General features: G+C 37.3%; 1 protein-coding gene across 7 annotated transcripts in view; it reads right to left on the bottom strand.

The window, feature by feature from the left end:
• The window catches only part of LOC143027725 (putative Ras-related protein Rab-33), an 80,391-nt gene that overhangs the window by 42,803 nt on the left and 16,292 nt on the right, over positions 1–21,296 (bottom strand). Inside the window, exon 2 of one of the 7 annotated variants that reach the window (XM_076189206.1) lies at positions 13,794–14,415. The exons of 3 other annotated variants lie outside the window; for them this stretch is intronic. In XM_076189206.1, coding sequence (XP_076045321.1) covers positions 13,794–13,809 — 16 coding nt within the window. In that variant the 5' untranslated portion in view covers positions 13,810–14,415. Of the gene's footprint in view, positions 1–6,174; positions 6,197–6,683; positions 6,836–13,391; positions 13,768–13,793; positions 14,416–21,296 lie in introns of those variants that run through there. 3 more of the 7 variants (XM_076189208.1, XM_076189209.1, XM_076189210.1) reach the window with 3 other exon arrangements.

Genomic DNA, 21,296 nt, shown 5'->3' with positions numbered 1-21,296 from the left:
AGACAGAGATAAGAAGAGCAGAAAGTTTGTGATAAATTATGTGCCCCCGAAAACAGCCTCATGGGAAGAGAGTGAACATAAAAGTATGTTAGAGGACACAAAGATAACATTAAACAAGATAATGGAAGAGGGAGGAAGAATAGTTATGATGGGCGACTTTAATTGCAAAGAAATCTGCTGGGAAGAAATGACAGTAAAGGGTGGAGACGGCTCATGGGGAAACGCTCTACTTGAGATGGTTACTGACCATACAATGACACAATGGATACAGGAGAACACTAGGTATAGAAATGAAGAAGAGCCATCGAGACTAGACCTAATAATTACATCTGAACCTAGAATAGTGGACAAAATTGAATATAAAACACCAATAAGTAAAAGTGACCACATATTGATTGAACTGGAACTTAATAAAGAAAAATATATGAAAAGAAATGAACAATATAGAAAAGGAAGAATGACATATGAAAAAACAAACTTTGATAAAATAAGAGAATTCTTTCAACAAGAAAACTGGGAAGAAATATACAAAGAAGAAACAACAGTAGAAGAGAAATGGAATATTTTGACAAAAATTTACAAAAAAGGAGTGGAAAAGTATGTCCCAAGACAAAAACAAAGAAAAGAATATGTAAAATGCTGGTACAACAAAAGTTGTAGGGAGTTAAAAGACAAAAGAGACAAAGCCTGGACCAGATGGAAAAAAGACAGACCTGAAAAATGGAAAATATATACCTGTTATAGAAATGAATATGTACAAACGTGCAGAAAGGAAAAGAGAAAATATGAAAAAGATGTCATAGAAAAGTGTAAAGATCAACCAAAACTATTCTACAGATTTGTAAACAATAAACTGAAAAACAAACAAGACTTGGAGAAATTAAGACAAGAGGGAGTTGAATACACTGAGGAAATGGAAATGGCGGAAATTATGAACAAACATTTTAAATCAGTGTTTACAAGGGAGAACATACAACCTGAACAGAATGAATGGAAAGAGAAAGTCCCCCTATGGAAGAAATAGAAGTAACAAAGAATGAAATATTAACACACTTGAGTAATCTTGATGTCAGAAAATCGCATGGACCAGATGAAATAGCAAACTGGATACTGAAAGAATGCAGGAATGAACTGGCAGACAAAATACATAGCATACTAAACAGTTCCTTGAAAGAAGGAAAAGTTCCAGAAGATTGGAAAAAAGCAAATATAGTACCTAAATATAAAGGAGGAAATAAAGAAGAACCTACCAACTATAGACCAGTCTCTCTAACAAGTACAATAGCAAAAATTTGTGAAAGAATTATCAAAAGTAGATGGGTAAAATATTTAGAAAAAAAACAAAGTGTTAAATCCAAGGCAATTTGGATTCAGACAAGGACGATCATGCGTCACCAATTTAATATGTTTCTATTCAAGGCTAATATATATAATACAAGAAAGAGATGGATGGGCTGATTGTGCATTTCTAGACCTAAAGAAAGCTTTTGACAAAGTACCACATAAGAAGTTGCTTAAGAAATTAGAAACTGAAGGAGGAATACAGGGCAAACTACTAAATTGGATGAAAGACTTTTTGCAAGAAAGAAAAATGAGAGTAGTGATAAGAGACCAGCACTCAAAATGGGATGAAGTAATAAGCAGTGTTCCGCAGGGAACAGTTCTGGCCCCAATAATGTTTGCTATATATATTAATGATATGGATGAAGGAATTGAAAGCTATATGAGCTTCTTTGCAGATGATGCAAAACTACTGAAAAGAGTGAAAACTGAAGAAGATTGTGAATCACTACAGAGAGATCTAAATAAAGTACAGGAATGGAGTAGGAAGTGGGAGATGGAGTTCAATACAAAAAAGTGTAGTATAATGGAATTTGGAAAAAGCAAAAACAGAATAACAGGAGCATATAAATTGGGAGAAGAAGGAATAAAAAAAGTATAAAATGAGAAGGACCTGGGAGTCATTGTTATGAATAATATGTCACCTGAGAAACATATAAATAAGATTTTTGGAGAAACTTATAATTTAATAAGAACAATCAAAGTGGCATTTACATACCTGGATGAAGAAATGGTGAAGAAAATCCTAATCACCCTGATAAGACCGAGATTGGTATATGCAGCAACGATATGGTCACCAAGTACAAAAAAATGTATAAAAAAACTTGAAAGAATACAAAGAGCAATTACAAAATTGGCACCAACACTCTCAAAACTATCATATGAAGAGAGACTAGAAAAACTTGAACTACAGACACTAGAGCAAAGAAGAGAGAGAGGAGATTTGATAGCTATTTACAGAATCATGAAAGGCATAGAAATTACTGATAGAGAGAATCTGATAAAATGGGATGACAGAAATACAAGAGGACACGGAAAGAAAATAAAAAAAGACAGCTATAGAAGAGATTTGAAAAAGAACAGCTTTCCTCACAGAGTAATAGACAGTTGGAACAAGTTAGATGAGAAAGTGGTGTGTGCAAAAACAATACATGAATTTAAAAATAGTTTAGATAAAATGAGATATGAAGACGGGACCCTACGAGCATAGCTCCCCTTCCCGTAAAATACAACTAGGTAAATACTAGGTAAATACACACACACACACACAGAGCTCTGAGCTCTCTTCCAGGAGGGAAATAGCTGTCGATCACGAGTCCAACACGTGATCCAAAGACCAAGTGAAAAAAAATACACACACACACACACACCACAGTCGAAGTGACAGCGAAGATTGGACTCCAGAAAAAACTAACATTTTACGTGGATATCAACGACGAGGGAGTACATGTGTTGTATTAGTAGGGAAGGGGAAAAGCTCGTGGTGTAGTAGGAAGGTGAAGAAAATGAAGGGGAGGGATTACTGAAGAAAATGGAAGGAAATGAGGAAGGGGACGAACGGGCCCCGGAAATCAGGAGGAATGTCAACAACAGATGCGCAGACGACAGAGGCGAAGTGGAAGAGATTAGTAAAAATGTAAAAATTAGAAATATAGATAAGACCAGCGCAATGGAAGGTGAAGATAGTTATTTCCATGGATTTAGTGAGAGAGATGACAACCTCCCCCGATTAGCAAGTCTAGAGGAAAAATTAGCGAAAATGAACGATCAGTGGGACGTAGGTTCTGTCAACTTACATTGATTACACAAAGAGTTGATAAACTGGAAGAACTAAAGAAGGAGAACCAAAACCTAAATAAATAGATGAATTAAAAAGACAGTTAAAAGAAGTAAAGGATGAGAATGAGGAATTAAAGAATAATAATGAGAATAAAGAGTCCATAGCAAAAGAAGCACAGGGTTGGAGAAAACTCCAAGAGAACAACAAAATTGTATTTAGAGATATAGTGACACAACAGATGAAAGAACAAACTAAGGACACATTTATTAAAGTGATGAGAGAGAAGAATATAGTAAGAGACTTAGCGGAAAAAAGAAATGTACAACTATAATAGGGATGGAGGAGAAGCATAATCCAAATAGGACTACTAGAGTAAAAGAAAAGGAAAAAGTAAACAAAATATTAGAAGTAGTTCAAGAAGATGAACAAGAAACAGGGAAAGAAATTGAAGAAATATATACACTAGGGAAATACAATATAGATAAGACCAGACCAATTAAGGTCAAATTCAGATCACAAAAGACAGCAGAGAATGTCTTATCAAAAACAGGGAAACTAGCAAAAAGTGATCTATATAAACAGGTATGGATAAAAAGAGATGAATAAAGAGAAAAGAGAGAAAGAGAAAACAAGAAGAATCGAAGCTAAGGGAAAAAACGAGAAAAGAATAGAGTCAGACAAAGAGAAATTCTTTTGGAGACTAGTGGATATGAAAGTGAGGAAATGGTTCTTAGCAGAGAAAAATGGAAGGGAAACAGAAAACACTATTGAGGTAGCAGAAAATTAAGTGTCTTTCACAAATATAGATGTATTAATAACAGGCCTGAATGAATTGAATGATTACCTGAAGGAAAAAGAACCGGACATAATGGGAATTGTAGAGACAAAATTGAAAGTTCCATTAACACCCAACAGTGTAGGACATGGTGTATATAATTATTTGATTAGAAACAGAAGTAAGACAAAGGGGTGGAATTATATTCCTGACTAATAAGGATATAAATGTGAGGAGTGTCATATATGGAAAGAATAGAAAAAGTTATTATGGAAGTGGAGGACAGGGACAAGAAGAGCAGGAAGTTTGTAGTAAATTATGTGCCTCCTAAAACGGCTTCGTGGGAAGAGAGCGAACACAAGAATATGTTACAAGAAACAAGGATAACACTAAATAAGATAATGGAAGATGGAGGAAGAATAGTTATAATGGGTGACTTTAATTGTAAAGAAATCTGCTGGGAAGAGATGACAGTGAAGGGTGGAGACGACCTATGGGGAAATGTACTACTTGATATGATTATAAAATATACAATGACGCAATGGATACAAGAGAATACTAGTTATAGAAATGAGGAAGAACCATCGAGACTGGACCCATCAGAACCTGAAATAGCGGACAAGATTGAATATAAGACACCAATAAGTAAAAGTGACCACATATTGGTTGAACTGGAACTAAATCAGGAAAATACATGGGAAAAAACGAACAATATAGAAAGGGAAGATTGATGTATGGGAAAAGAAAATTTGATAAAATCAGATAATTCTTTCAAAAAGCAGACTGGGAAAGGATACACAAGGGGGAAACAACAGTAGAGGAGAAATGGAACATTTTGACCAAAAAAAAATATAAAGGAGTGGAAAAGTATGTTCCAAGACAAAAACAAGAAAAAGGATATGTAAAGTGTTGGTACAACAAAAGATGTAGGGAGTTAAAAGACAAAAGGGATAAAGCTTGGATAAAATGGAAAAAATACAAAATACCTGAAAAATGGATAATATATACTAGTTATAGAAATTAATATGTACAAATGTGCAGAGAAGAAAAGAATACGAAAAAGATGTCATAGCAAATGTAAAGATCAACCAAAATTATTTCATAGATTTGTAAACAACTGAAAAACAAACAATAATTGGAGAAACTACAAGTAATTTAGTTGAATACACAGAGGAAATAGAAATGGCAGAAATTATGCACAAGCATTAAATGTGTGTTTACGAGGGAGAACATACAACTTTGAGATGTCGAGTGGTTATTTGATGTTTTAGAACGGAATATTGATGTTGTAGTTTAGGTATTATCTTATTGAGAATATTCGTAAGAACTAAATACTTCTCATTTTATCATTATTTTTTTTATATCAAAATCATTGTAAAGGGAATTAAAATCGGTAACGCATTGAGGGTAATGTATGCACGGTAACGCGTTGACGGTAATGACCTGTCCGGAGGTAACGCGACCAACTCTGCTAACCAGTGCCTAGCATGTCAGATAAATAATGCGAAATAAAATAACTGTGAAAGACAGGTGGGTTAAATGAATTGAAAACATGAATATTCTGACAATAAATTAATTCAAACTGGAAGCCCATTTGTATAGAATGTGTATTCTTATTCGAGAGAGGTTTGTGTTCCAACACAAGAAGGGGTGGATTGCGTCTGCTCGTACTTATATCTGGAGATAACTTTCGATTAGGTATCTAAACAATCGACTACCATGAAAACTATACCATGCTGGGGGGAAGGAAACCTACTGGGAGTGGTGAGATATTTAGTCCGATACACAAAGAGAATTGTGGAGGATAAAATGTCAGGATGGAGGGTAGTAACCGGGGCCCCCGCAAAGGTCAACATGGGTTCCCGCCATTATTTTCATTTACGTAAACGACATGATATATGTAATAAGCTACACTGACATGTCTGCAGACGAAGCAATAGTAAAAAGAATAATGCATAAACCAAAGAGCCACAAACGCAAAGGAAGGAGAATTGATGTATTCCTAGAATACGACACAATTAAACCACCGATTGAAAGCTTGGTACCCAAGACCATATTATCATATACGAAATATAAATATACGGCAAAGAGCATGAAGTAGTACTGAACAAGCTAGCTAATATGACAAAGGAGGAATGTGAACTAGGTTTATATCAATAAGATAAGTAACTGATGGCGATATCAAGCTAATATGACAAAGGAGGAATGTGAACTAGGTTTATATCAACAAGATAAGTAATTGATGGCGATATCACTGTCGAAATGTAAACACACTTACTGTATCGCCGATTCGCCGTTGAAATGTACCCTAAAGTACATGCTCATAGCAGTGTCGTCGTCAGTAAAGCGGTTGAGTACTTTTTTTTTTTTTTTTAATTCAAACTTAGACAATTCTAATCAACATTTGGCTATTACGTGCTATTCTAATTTCACTAAACCATACCGATTCTCTGGTTATTGATACTAGATACATGATGTCTGCAGGTTTTCACGCATGAGGAGGAAGGGCAGTTACACAATTTACATGTTGCCGTTACAGTCTAGTTTTATCACAAATTTCTGTAGATTTCAACACACTACACATATATAAATCTCTCGCACAGTAAAACGCGTGAATTACTCAAATAGACGTTTGAATAACCATTAACACTAACGCATGCTGTGTAAGAAATGTAATATGTGCAATTGAATAACATCACCAATGAGAAATTTACTGAATTTTAGCTGGAGTTTGGGTGTACCCTACCCTGTCAAGATTTCCACACTTAAAAATTTTGCATATATTACCTTCACAGCTTCTTGTGTATTCAAGAATTCCCAATGATCAACAGCTTCATACACAACTAAGGAATGCGACTGACAAGAACAAGTTAGAACTGTGTGTTGCCTGTATACTGAATGCTAGAGAGATGGTAGGTTATTTATGGTGTCACTTATTGCAATACCCAAAATTTGTGCAACATCACTCCTAGGGTTGTGGAGATTGGTGGACCGTTTCCGGTCACGAGGTGGCCATGCGAGAGGCAGGAATGTCCTGTTCTTGGCCGCGCTACTGTTCTTTCAAATCGTCGGTTATGCTGATGTTAAGACAGCTATGGGTGTATGTAACCCTTGATTGTTCTTATGGTTTGCTGTTATTCTTAATTTTTTTTAACATCTTTAGCATTTCAGATGGAAGGACTGGAAAATAGAGTATTGCTGGTAGTGAAATGGCATGGATGGCCTCCGAAGGAGGTATATGCTGCATTGTCAGCAGCCTTCAGGCATTACCACGGCTATTTTTGCTCCGACTGTTGGAGCACATTAGCAGCTCACAGCTCTCGGGAAGGAATCTGGTAATACTAGAAAAAATCCTCCTGTATATCAAATGACATTCTTTGTATTTTCGTTGGGAAAACAAACTATTTTGATATAGTTATTTTACATACATATACCTAGTTTTTTTTTCCTTACAAGGGAGGTAGCCAAAAAGGAAAAGGCATAAAATCATTCCCACCCATTCCATCCCTGAATACACTCCACACACCTCCACCCTCTCTCTCATCTTAGCACCGGGATGACGGGTCATCCCTGCACTTTGTCCACTGTCCTGGGTCAGAAGCAGTGTCGCATAGTTATTTTACGCCGGAAAAAGTTCTGGAGGTGGGCGGTACCGCTGATTAATAAGAGGTTGGAGGAAAATAGCCCCGTGGGGACCCCTTTATATAGTTTGTTCGTTACCGGGGATGACATCATGAGATAGTATCCAGCAGTAGGATGCAATTTTGAAACGAGTGAAGCTACGAGTATGGTTGAGCCACGAATGGATTTTATGGACCAGTGGGTCGCGTGACTTGAGAGGGGAAATTGCTTGTAAGGGAAGAGGAGCTGTGGATAATATATATGTTGGCGAGGGTAGCGAATAGTTCACCGGCTAAAACTGAAACAGTGGGGGAGGGACCCTGATCTTGTTTCAGTTGGGGACATTGCTGTGTAACCTACACTGTTGTTGGGGCTGAAGCCGTTGGTGTATTTACCCATTTGTTGTATTCAGAAAAGGAGCAGTATTCACGGGGTTCTGCCTTTTATTCTCCAATTTATCATAACTAGCATGTGTGCATTTACCTAATTGTGAGAAAGGTGTTATGCTCATGATGTCCGGTTTCTTATACTCAAATTATCATATAATTTTTTTTATGTCAACAGCTGCTGAATTGGTGAATAGGTGGGAGAGAGCTTGTGATTAAAGTGAGCCAGTGGTATAATGAAAGAATTATTCATTAATTTCAACATCAGCTCAAGGACTATACAATTACTCTCACATATTGGGCACTAACCTAAGGTTTAATCTGCCTCAGATTCTTTAAGATAAAATCCAATTTTGCTGGTGTATCTTCACTATACATCTTGATTCCTTTAGTGATTGGATCATTATTATTCACTGCTATGTTTAATATAATATGCCACGATTTCACATTTTTACTGTATCCCATTTAACCTCCCCACAATGAAAATCACCCATCAGGCCATTCTCACTTTTCTAATGGTCCTTTTCAAGTGCTCAGCTGTAGTTCTCATTCATTTTTTGTATTTTGCTTCCTCCCTTTTTACTCTATACTTATGTGCTTCATCATTTCTTTGCAATCAATCCCACATATGCTCATCTCATTTCTACACCACTGTCCTCACCTCTCCATCCCACTATTTACTACCTTTCTTTTTACTCCCTCCCATCCTTCTTGGCCCACACACCATAGGAAAAGTGGAAGTAGAGGAAGAGTGGTTGTCTTAGAGTGTGTTAAGCTGCACAAAGAGTTTGTGGCTATTACAAATTATGTTCCTCTTGTGGAATACATATTCATAATAGTTATAATTTCATTATAATGTGAATCCGAGTTGGTAAAATGATAATTTTTAGTGATTGTAGAGCCCTAACAGACTAGAACTCCTTAAAGGCATTCAGCTGACTTAGTCTTTTTTGTGTTTTGTACTTTTTTAAATGATAAGGATTACATGTTTCCCTGTAGATTGAAAGAAACAAGTAACTTTCTTGGGTGATTAAAGTTTTATGAGAAATAGGCATCTGGGAATGGATGCTAAGAGAACATTGTATGAAGGGGTGATTGTGCCTATGACACTATTGAGTGGAGACTTGGAATTTAATAGAGGCAGAAAGATTAAATGTATTTTACCGGGTTGTATTTACCTAGTTGTATTTTACAGGACGAGAGCTATGCTCGTAGTGACCCATTTTCGCATCCCTCCACATCTAGTTTATTCTTAAAATCATGTATAGTTTTGGTACTCACTGTTTCTCTGTTTAGTTTGTTCCAGACATCAATCACTCTGTGTGGAAAGCTATTCTTTTTCAAATTGCTTCTGTAACTGTCATTCTTTAGCTTCTTTTCGTGTCCTCGTTTCTCTTCTGTCCCATTTTAATAAGTCGTCTCTATCAAGAATTCAAGAATTTCCATCCCTTTCATAATTCTGTAAATGGTCAACAAATCACCTTTCTCTTCTCTGTTCCAGTGTTGATAGATGTAATTTCTCCAATCTTTGTTCGTATGTCAAATTTGATAGTGCAGGTGCCATTTTTGTTGCTGCTCTTTGAATTCTTTCTATTTTTTTTCTTTTTCTTTTTTGTGCTAGGTGCCCAGTGTTGCAGCATACTCTAGTTTAGTTCTTATTAGTGCAACCACTATTTTCTTTACCCTTCATCCATGTACTCGAAGGCCACTTTCATTGATCTTATTAAGTTAAAAGTATCTCCAAATAATTTATTGACATGTTTATCCACTTGAGATAATCACTCCAAGGTCCCTTTCTGAATCGACTTTTTTGACTTCCTTGTTACCAATCTTATATTAACCCAATATTCTATTTTTGCTTTTTCTAAATTCCATTATACTACATTTCTTAATGTTAAAGTTCATTTCACACACCTGACTCCATTCCCATATTTTGTCCAGGTTTTCTTGTAGCGATCTGCAATCTTCTGTGCCTACTCTCTTGAGTAATTTGGCATCATCAGCAAAGGAGTTCATGTAACACTTCATTCCCTCATCCATATCATTTATATATATGGCAACCATTAAAGGAGCCAATACAGAGCCTTGCAGGATGCCACTTATCACATCTTCCCAGTTTGAATTTTTGTCTCTAAGTACCACTCATTTTTCTCCCACTTCAGAAATCCTTCATCCATTCTAGTAGCTTACCTTGTATTCCTATTATTTCAATTTTTCTTATTAACTTTTTATATGGTACTTTGTCAAAAGCCTTCTGCAAGTCCAAGAAGGTGCAATCTGCCCAGCCATCTCTTTCTTGTATTATCTCAATTAATCTCAAGTAAAAGCATATTAAGTTCATGGTACACAATCTTCAACTTCTAAAGCCAAATTGTTTAGGGTTTAATATTTTATTCTCTTCCAAGTGTTTGATCCATTTGTTTCTAATAACTTTTTCGCATATTTTTGCTACTGTGCTTGTAAGGGATACCGGTCTGAAGTTTGTAGGATCTTCTTTGTTTCCTCCTTTATATATTGGTACTATGTTTGCATCTTTCCAATCTTGCAGTACCTTTCCTTCTTTGAGTGAGAAGTCTATTATCTTGTATAATTTGTCCGTCAGTTCGTCTATACACTCTTTCAGTATCCAATTCAATTTGCAATTCCATCAAGTCCATGCGATTTCCTAACATCTAGGTTTTTTATTTGGTCTCTTATTTCTTTCTGTGTTGCCTTTATTTCTTTCATTTTAGGGGGTCTTTCTTGTTGTCCATCTTCCCAAATTTGTGAGCTCTCAATTGTAAAAACATACCTGAAATGTCTGATCATAACTTCTGCCATTTCCATGTCATCTATATATTCTTTATCTCCTTCACGCAATTTTACAATTTCATGTTTGTCTTTTAATTTATCATTTACATATCTGTAAAAGAGTTTAGGTTAATCCTTACATTTGTCAATAATATCTTTTTCATAGTTTCTTTTTTCTTTCCTGTGTATGTTTTTTTCTCTTTTTCCATTTTTTCCAGGCTTTGTCTCTTCTGTCTTTAGCCTCACTGCACCTTTTGTTATACCAACATTTTATATAAATCTCTTTTCTTCTTCTTTGGTACATTTTTATCAATTCCTTCCTTGTACTTTTCTTTGAATATGTTCCATTTGTCTTCCATCTTTGTTTCTTCTTTGAAGAATTTATCCCAGTTAGTGTTTTGGAAATTTTGTCTTAGTTTTACAAAATCCATTTTGTTGTACATTAATCTTCCTTCTCTATGTTTATCATTCCTTCCTACATTGTTTTGTTCTTTTAATTCAAACTCTATTAGTATATGGTCACTCTTTCCAATTGGTGTTTTATACTCAGTTTTGTTCACGATATCTGGTTCAGAAGTTAATATAAAGTCAACTTTCAATAGTTCCTCATTGTTTCTATATATAGTATTTTCCTTAACCCATTGTGTTAAGGTGTATTCAATGGTCACATCCAGCAGAATGTTACTCCAAAGTTCTTCTCCCCTTTCACTATCATTTCTTCCCAGATTATATTCTTTGCACTAAAATCACCCATGATTACTGTTACCACCCTCTTTCAGTAACTCATTTAGCACATTCATTGTATCTTCCAATAACTTAGAATGATCACTATCAGACCAAGCCTGTGTTTTTGGTGGCACATACACTGCTATGAATTTTCTGCTTTTCATATTTTTGTTTACAATTTTAATCATAATTAATTCCACATTATCTTTGCCTTCATTTATCTTTGTTACATTTAAACCCTTTCTGGTCAATATCATGACACCTCCTCCCTGCTTGTCTGTTCTATTTTTTGCCCAGTTGTTGTATAGACCTTGTCCCACTATACTTGTTGATAAAGGTCCTTTCAGTTTTGTCTCCACAATTCCCATAATGTCAGGTTTCTCTATTTCTAGATAGTCATTTAGTTAATTAATTCCAGAGATCATACCATCGATATTTGTGTATGCCACTTTCAGTTTCATATTTTCATCTCTTTTTGGTTTAAATTTCCATTTTTCTGATGTACCATTTTTTCAGTCTCAAGTCCAGTACTCTCCAAAAAACATGTCTTTTTCTGTCTGTTCTTTTCTTATTTCTATCATTGGCTTCAATTCTGAGAGCCATGTCTTTCTCTTTTTCTTCATCACTCATTTCCTTTTTTATCCATATATATTTGAATTTCTCGCAGTTTGCTAATTTAACTGCTTTTGATAATACCTCCTTAGCTATCATTTGAGTTCTAAGTTTCATTTTCAGAGGTCTATGTTGTTTTTCTTTTGAATATCTACCTATCCTCTTAATCTCATCAATTTCTTTGTCAAAATTTTGCCCTTGTCCTGTATTACTTTCAAAATTTCATTAGCTATTTCCTTTTCCTCTTTTTCTCTCTGGTATTTATACACATGTTTTTCTTGGATACCATGGACCACAATGCATTTAACTTTGTCAACTGTATCTCTCACCCAATTTTCCTTTTCGAGATGAAGTATCTGAGAATTAAGATAGCAATTACAACATTGGTTTGAGTGAGAAATTAGGTGAGGTGGAGAGCAGGGGTGGAAAGGGAGCTGGCAGATAAGGCTGATGAAAGAGTATTAGGATGGTTTTGATACATGGAAAGAATGAGTGAAGAAAGATTACTAAAAGAGATGTGAAAGGTAGAGGTTGATGCAGCAAACTTGAGGAGACAACTGAGGATGAGATGTATGGGGTGAAAGGGGCTTTGAGCAAAATGAGAATGCCTGTTGAGTAAGGAAGGGAGAGGGCAGGGGATATGGGGTGAGTGGAGAATGGTTATGTATGGATGATATTTTGACACTTTTTTGGGGGGGAGGTGGGGGCAGGGATCCTTGATCCACAAGGAGCTAGGATGAGAGGGAAACAAGGATGGTGGATGGGAGTGGAATGGGTGGGAATGGGTGCATGCCTTTCACTTGACTCCTTCCCTTATAAGGGGGAAGAGGCCCTTGGTATATAGTTAGATATATTTCCCACTGCAATAGATCTCACTAACACAATGGAAGTTTTTAATGAAAGAAAGACAATGACTAAGTGGAAACCAAACTGGACCAACAATGAGTCTCCTACTTGTGAAAATGGTTGGAGAAAAATAATCTAACTAAAAATTTCTGGAGCAAAAATATCAAACTACAAGACATGATGTGAAATAAGAGAATTAATTCTGCTTTCCCAATTATTCATAGAATCCTGCAAGATTGAACGGGTGTGTGTCATCCAACTGAAGGCTCAGATATGTTTTAACAAAGAATAACAAGTAAACAAAAATGACTAATCATATAAACTGGATGTGGGCCATAAAATTTCAGTGATGTTCATCCTCCAGTATAAGTTTTGATTTTTTTTTCTGCCCCTTTCTCTATGTTTTTATCACTCTTGAAAATGGTCATCACTGTGAGCATATCTATAGTTTGTGAAATAATATGGCTGATATTGGTAGGTGACATTTTAAAATCATCACTGCTGTTATGATTACCTTCATTTCTGGTATTGGGCTTTGTTTCATTCTGTTTGGCTGCGAATGTGGCCCTGAAAGATGTGCATCACCAAATAAGTCATATATATTTTTCTTTTCAGTCACTTCTCTAGACTGTATATCCACAGTTTCCTAGTTGTTGATCAACATTTCTTGGTAGCTTGGTATCAATGTATTATAAAATATCAGTTTCACTGACTTTTATAATAAATTATTTCCAATTTGGTCAATAGCAAGCCATCTATATTAGCATATGCCAATTAATTTCTTTACACTGTCTCCTGTATTTCTATGCTGTCCTCTTTTTTTATACAAATTTCTTAGTTTCTGGTGTAAAACCGTAAAAAAATAAATCTTGCTCTTTTTTTCTCATTCCTGTCCTTGAATTAATTTACAAATTACCTTTATTATTGCTCATGCTTCCTCAGTAACATCTTTCCTGATCCAAATATTCTTAAGCTTGTCTTTGTCTGCAATCCTTCATCTTTTGCCTCAACAGCTGGAAGGCCATAATTCCACATTTTAGTAAACATATGTTCTTTTTCATGAGCAGAATGCAAAAACATTTTGTCTGAAAATGTTACCAATGAGAACAGATCTGACACACTCTTACAAGTCTTCTCTTCACAAATCACAGTGACCTGGCAAATGCCTGCACTGAGGCTTTTATCTAATTTTGTGTGTTAAGTTGCTCAATGGTATATTGTCCATGTGGACATTTAGACTGAATGCCAAGGGCCTTCCTTCAAACATCCAAGTTTCTGGGGAGTGGTATATTTTGCACAGTAGTATCTGTGTCAAGCAACACTCCCAATACAGATACTTTTCACACTAGGGGCTACCATAGGTATCGTCTCCCTTTTGGTGTAACTCTTGGACTATGCAAATTGCAGTACTTGATACACTGTTCAACATTTCTGTTTATGTTGGGCACAAAATACACTTGTGTTAGTCTGTTGGTTTGCATTGCTTCTTTGGCAGAAGTTGAACTCTGTGTGTTCATCATTACAGCGGGTTCCATTTTCTGAAAAAAGAAAAAAAGAAAAGAAAGTCCTAAGTGTTTCTTAACATTCATTGCTATCTTTACCATCTGTGGTAACATACATACATACATACATATACCAAGGCTTTTTCCCCCTTACAAGGGAGGTAGCCAAAAAGGGAAAGGCATAAAATCATTTCCACCCATTCCATCCCTGAATACACTCCACACCCCTCCACCCTCCCTCTTATCTGAGCACCTCCTGGATGACGGGTCATCCCTGCACCTTGTCCACTGCCCTGGGTCAGAAGCAGTGTCGCAAGACACAGCACATCCACAGCAAGGCCGCTTCATTAAATCGGCGACCCCCCCTCTCTGTCCCCCCATTGCATAAAAGGAGAGGACGAAGAGAAATCCCTTTGGGCTGCATCAAATTTTGCTCACACATACTACCTCACCCCCCATCCCCCAGCCCATTCCACCTCATGCAATCACATCATCATCTATATACAACCATTCTCCATTCACCCCTGTCTTCTGTCCTCTCCCATCCTTCCTCAACAGACATTCCCCTCTTCCCCAAAGCCCCCTTCACCCCATCCATCCACCTCATCCTAGGACGTCCCCTCATGTTCACTCCCTCCACATCTGCCTTCCATACCTCTTTTACTAGTCTTTCTTCACTCATTCTTTCCATGTGTCCAAACCATCCTAATATTCTTTCATCAACCCTATCTCCCAGTTCCTTTTCCACCCCTGTTCTCCTCCTCACCTCCTCATTTCTCACTCTATCTAGCCTAGTAACCCCCATCATACTTCTCAGACACCTCATCTCAAACACATTCAAACTCCTACTCTCTTCTCTTATGTTCCATGTTTCTGCCCCATACAGTGCTGTTGGCACAATCACTCCTTCATACAGTCTCCTCTTAGCATCCATTCCCAAATGTCTATTCCTCATTACACTCTTTAATCCACCAAGGCATTTACTCGCTTCTCTCTACATTCTACCTCCACCTTCACTCCACCTTTTCCTGCCACATTTGCACCCAAGTATCTAAAACTATCCACTTCCTCCAGTCGCTCTCCCTTAATGCTCACTTCCAGTCTACTGCCACTGTGGTAACATATTTTGTTAAAACTGCTATTTTTGACAATCTAAAATGTCCTTGTGAAAATCTATTCTGGATAAAGAATTCATGAACAAAAATGTCAATTAATGAGTATGTTAAAAACAAAAACAAAAAAATCCTCTCCTGTTTCATGAACACTTTATATCCACTTAAAACATCCCAATCTAGGTCAAAGTTGTGTGGGGTTCATTTTCCTTGTTAATTATTTAGCAATGAAACAGAAATAAGAAAGATCATCAAGTAATATAAAAATTGCATACTAATGAAAACACCTGGCATGGTTTGAGCAAGGATTTTTTTCCTACACCAAGGATGTTGTCATAGCTACATTATCTATGTACAGGAGTCCCTCAAATAACGCGGGGGTTAGGTTCCTGAAATTACCGTGTATGACCAAATCCGCGTATGCTGACATTCCATATTAAATACCGGTATATACTGTACCCCAGGTAGTTTTTGCAGCTTGCAGGATGGTAATGTAGACCTAAGCTTCAGAACACTTTACCTCACAGCTAATATCCACTGTACAAGTTCATTTATAACATCATACAAATTAATTTTAAAAAAGAATAATGCAAATGCAATTGTACAAATATAATATTTACAGGTACGTCCTCGTTTAACGACCTACTCGGTTAGCGACGACGCGGAGTTACGACGGGCTTTATGACATTCGTTTAACGTAAATCTCCCGAAGTTACAACGTCATGTACGATAATTAAGTTGGCTGAGGCAAATTTGTATGATGTTATAAATGAACTTGTACGGTGGATATTACCTGTGAGGTAAAGTGTTCTGAAGCTTAGGTCTACATTACCATCCTGCAAGCTGCAAAAACTACCTGGGGTACAGTATATACCGGTAGTGGTAAATTTTTAGTTTCGACCATGGGCGCAATATAGCAATAGAAAATTAATTATTAATTTTGTAAATTATAATGTATCAAAGTAATATGCAATTTTTTGAGCGGAAATAAAAAAAAAAGGTGCTAAAACAAATTTCGTAAGTAACGAAGTCATGTCGGACGAATGGTACACCATGTTTGTTATGATAGATGCCGATGTCGAAGAAATAAAAGGATGTTGAATTCGTCTAACCTAAACTAAACTAACCTGACCTGTGTTTGATAAATCATTACCTGCAAATTAAATGTCATCCGGCTCGTCCTCGTTGTCGTCGTCGTGAGAGACGTTGGCAGACGACAAGATGGCGTCCCAATCCTATGTTACCGACTTCGTTCATTAGCATATTTTCTTGTAGCATGGTATTTTTTACTTTCATTTCTGCCCACAAAATTGCATATTACGTTGATACATTTTAATTTACAAAATTAATAATTAATTTTCTATTACTATACTGCACCCATGGTCGAAACTAAAAAAAATACCCCGGTATTCAATATGGAATGTCAGCATACGCAGATTTGGTCATATACGGTAATTTTAGGAACCTAACCACCGTAAATAAACAGTAAATAAAGCTTTAATGTACTGTATAAAAGAGGGAAAATACACGAAAATAAAGATACATGTATTGCTGGACATTGTACATACAGTACATGTACGTATATGTATACACTTTCGCTTAACGACCAATTCGGTTAACGACGGCGCATTGGTCCCAATTGTCGTCATTAAACGAGGAGTGGTTGTATTATGTATCCTATGTAATATACAAAACAATGTAAATATACTGTAGTCTGCACCTGAGAGGCACTGCCAGTTGATCAGCTACACCCCTGCCACCTCCTGGTCCCCTCCCGTCTTCCCTCCCTCGTCCCGTTGGCTGGCTTGTCCTGACGCCTGTTTGTGTCGCTGGCCACCATCACTCGAATTCTATGAAATATACACCCAAACAACTCTTAGAATTCAACACTCATGGGCTACTAAGCATAAATAAAAATAAAAATTACGTACGCGAATTTTGGATAACGCGGTAAAAATTTCAAGAAACATTAAACACATTAACGCGGTGCAAGTGGTGGAAGCAAAGCCCCTCAACAGGTTAGGGCGGTAAAATTTCACAATAGCACGGCGCGAGTGGTGGAAGCAACAAGCTAAAGCTTGTTGGTTATCCCCCTACTCCCCCCTCCTTCCTTCCAGCATCAGTACCCGGAGTTTGACACGTGACCGCAGGCAGCCACCCACAGCTATCCCCTCGCCCCACACCCTTGTTTGAGCAGTTCCCAGTACATAATGACTGCGTTATCTGAGGATCGACTGTACAGTATATGGTAAAATAAAAAGCAGTCACCACAAATGTTTGCGATGTTGCCGCGTGTGTGTGTATGCGTGTCCGACTCGGCGCAAATTCTAAAACGGTTCTCTACATTTGAGATGGTTTTGAAATAAAATCCGTGTGTGATTGTATCCATGTTATTTGAATCTGTGTTAATTGAGGGACTTCTGTACCAAGGCCTTTTCCCCCTTACCAGGGAGGTAGCCAAAGTCAAAAGGGATATACCCATCCCCACCCATTCCACTTCTATCCATCACCCTTTCCTTCCTCTCATCTTAGCTCCTCATGGATGACAAGTCATCCCTGCACCTTGCCCACTGCCCTGGGTCAGAAACAATGCAGAAAGACACAGCACATCCACAGCAAGGTCACTTCATTTAATCAGCAACACCCCCCCTCTCCACCTCTTCATGCAGAAAAATAGCAGAGAGGGAGAAATCCCTTCAGGGTGCATCAAAATATCTTTCACACATAACCACTCCCTAATCCTGCCCACCCCCCACCCACTTCCTTCCTTGCATCTCAGTATCATCCATACACAGCCATTCTCCACCTGCCCCTATCTTCCACCTTCTCAACAGTCATCCCTCTCCTGCTCAATGCCCTTTTCATCCCATCCATCTCATCCTCAGTTACTCCCTCATGTTCACTCCACCCACCTTTGCCTTCAACACCTCTTTTACAAATCTTTCTTTACTCGTTCTTTCCATGTGTCCAAACCATCCCAATACTCTTTCATCAACCCTATCTTCCATCTCCTTTTCCACCCCTGCTATCCTCCTCACCTCCTCATTTCTCACTCTATTCAACCCCTACCATGCTTCTCAGGCATTTCATCTCAAACACATTTAAACTTTTCCTCTTTGCCTCTTTTAAATTCCATAGTCACATTATGGGAAATGAAATAATCAATAAAACATGGGAGAAAATGGATCTGCAACTTTTGGTTATGGATTATTTGTTGCCTGAAAAACATTTATAGAATAACTGAAGAAACATAAGAGTAGCATTAACTATGCAAAAAAGCATATAGAAAAGTAAACAAAAATTATTTTTTATCTGCCCTGGATTGCAATATGCACTACATTGCTCAACAAAAGTACTGTCTGCCTAGGATGAGGTGGACAGTACTTTTGTGGAACCTGGAAAGACCCTTACAAGTGGCATGGTTTCATGCCAAAAATTCTGTCTGCCTACAGTGAATGGGGGAAGGGGCAGAGTTTATCAGTGAGCCAAGAGTTAATCACATCAGTCACTATCTTGTTAGTGAGGATGGTGTTATGTGTTGTGACCCCTCCATCCAGGGGCCCCTCTTGAACCCAACCACATCTTCTGAGCCACCTTCTGTTACTAATATGAATGCAGAAACCACTGTCCATATAGTTGCCCTCAAGAAATCTGGCCAACAAAGAAAATTGACTCTGCTTAAGGGTCAGAAGAGCTTTCTTTACTTAGCGGTGACTCATGTACCCCCAAGTCGGCAAATACAGAAGTTGACTGTTCTCAATGAACCCTATCCAAACAGTTTTTTTTTTTTTTCACTTGTCTGGCTTTTATATGTGGATTAGACTCTAGTTCACATTTCAAAATAGTTTTAGCATGATCCCCAATATTTTTAGGCCTCCTAAACCTCTTAACAACAGTAGGAGTCTGGCTGCCTCCCTAGCAGGTAAATCTGGCTACCCTGCAGTGGACAATACAAGTGCACATGCCAACCTGTTTGGCAATATCCTTCATTTGCCAGCCAAATTTCTTGAGGGCTACTATCTGGGCTATGTTTCTGCAATCAGATCCTTAGTACTGCTCATATTGTTAACACAGGGTGTCTCAGAAGATGTTGGGTTCAAGACAATGACTGATATAATTAATTCTTGGCTCACTGATAAGCTCTGCCCCTTCCCTTATTCTTGTAGGCAGAGAGAATTTTTGGTGTGAAACCATGCCACTTGTATGAGTCTCCAAATTCAACAAAAATACGGTCTGCCTCACCCCAGGTGGACAGTACTTTTGTCATGTGTCATGACTTCAGCATGCTTGCCTTTACTATAGGATTTCCTTACTTCAACAGGATGTAAATGAAATGATGAGGTGCAAACTAATTTAATTTACATAATATAAAAATATAAGGAATATCTTATTCTAGACAGAGGGGTATTTACGGGTCACGAGTGAGGGGAGTCTGAGAGAGATCGCTTACATCCCTCTAATCTTAAACAGAGGTGCACAACACTGGTGCCAATGTGTGCCTCTATAAGCCTTGTCTATCCCTACATACCTGGCTTCACACTACCCTTTCACTTCTTTACTTTTGTGTGAAGAAGGCTTCCAATACAACAAACATTTCCCATCTAGACTAATGGGAGAACATAAATATATATGTGAGGATGCTACTTCGTGTCAGTGTTTATGTGCCCTCTGACCTCTTGGGGAGAAGGCCTCAATTATGTGTTCTTCCTCCATCTGCACAGCAAAACTGTAACTAGTCATGCTCATATAAGAGAAAGCCTAATTTATGTTTAAATCTTATTATCTAATCTAAGATAAAATACTAATTTGTTGAATCTAACATCATAGTCATTTTCACTAAGGATGTCTGACCTGTCCAAACCAAAGTTCCCATCAGCTTGTCTTGTTTCGATTATACCAACTGCTTCCTCCTCCACAATCCCATCAAAGTTCTTTAGCAGGTTTATATGTGCTTGTTGCATGCCTGATCTCCTCATCGAGTTTTGGATCAGGTAGTTATTTCCATCCTTTCTCTCCAGCACCTTGAATGGTGCTTCATATGCCTTTAATATTTTACTCTTAACCTGATCATAATCATATATACCATCTCTATCAAAAACCATGTACCCACTTAAGGCTTTTGGGGTTAGGTTAGATCATATCATTGCTGACTAGAGGTCCTTTTTCCATCCTAATTGTTTGGCCATGGCTTTAAATATAGAAAAGAATAATTGATCCCTTTTGGCAAACTTGGGGACAAGATGATTCGCTTTTATGATACTATCCACTAACCTTCCCTCACTACTTACCTTAGTTGACTGTTACACAGGCTGTCCTGTTCCAACCCTATTTGTTTCTCTTCAAGACTCTGTCCTTTGTCAAGGATAGATCTCATTATGTGATTCAACTCTAGGTTCCCTATTTATTCTAATTTCCCTCATATTATAATTATCTACCATGTCATAATATCTACCTCTTCCCTGTGGAAGTCTTTCATTTTTTATTCTAACTTCCTCCATGTAATATCTCTCTTACTCTTGGTAATCCATCACCTATCCTAATTCCATTCCTATTATCCTCTGTATCATAATATGTCTCCTACCTGTGGGGGTTCCTTGAAGCTTTGAAGTTCTACTACCTGTGTTAGATTGACTTCATTATCTACTCTGTTCTCACTCCTATCATCTCTTACATTGTAATATCTCACACTCCTATTGTCTCTTACATCACAATATCTCTTTCCTTACTGTGAGAATCCTTTTAAGTCTGATTTATCATCAGTACTATTTCAACTGTTTGGCTGATACATTTTTCTTTCTTTGATTT

The sequence above is a fragment of the Oratosquilla oratoria genome, chromosome 8 (assembly GCF_046742065.1).
Source record: "Oratosquilla oratoria isolate Oo_2021 chromosome 8, ASM4674206v1, whole genome shotgun sequence".
Taxonomy (NCBI): domain Eukaryota; kingdom Metazoa; phylum Arthropoda; class Malacostraca; order Stomatopoda; family Squillidae; genus Oratosquilla; species Oratosquilla oratoria.
The sequence above is the reverse complement of the archived record's forward strand: the minus strand, read 5'-3'. Positions and strand labels throughout refer to the sequence as shown.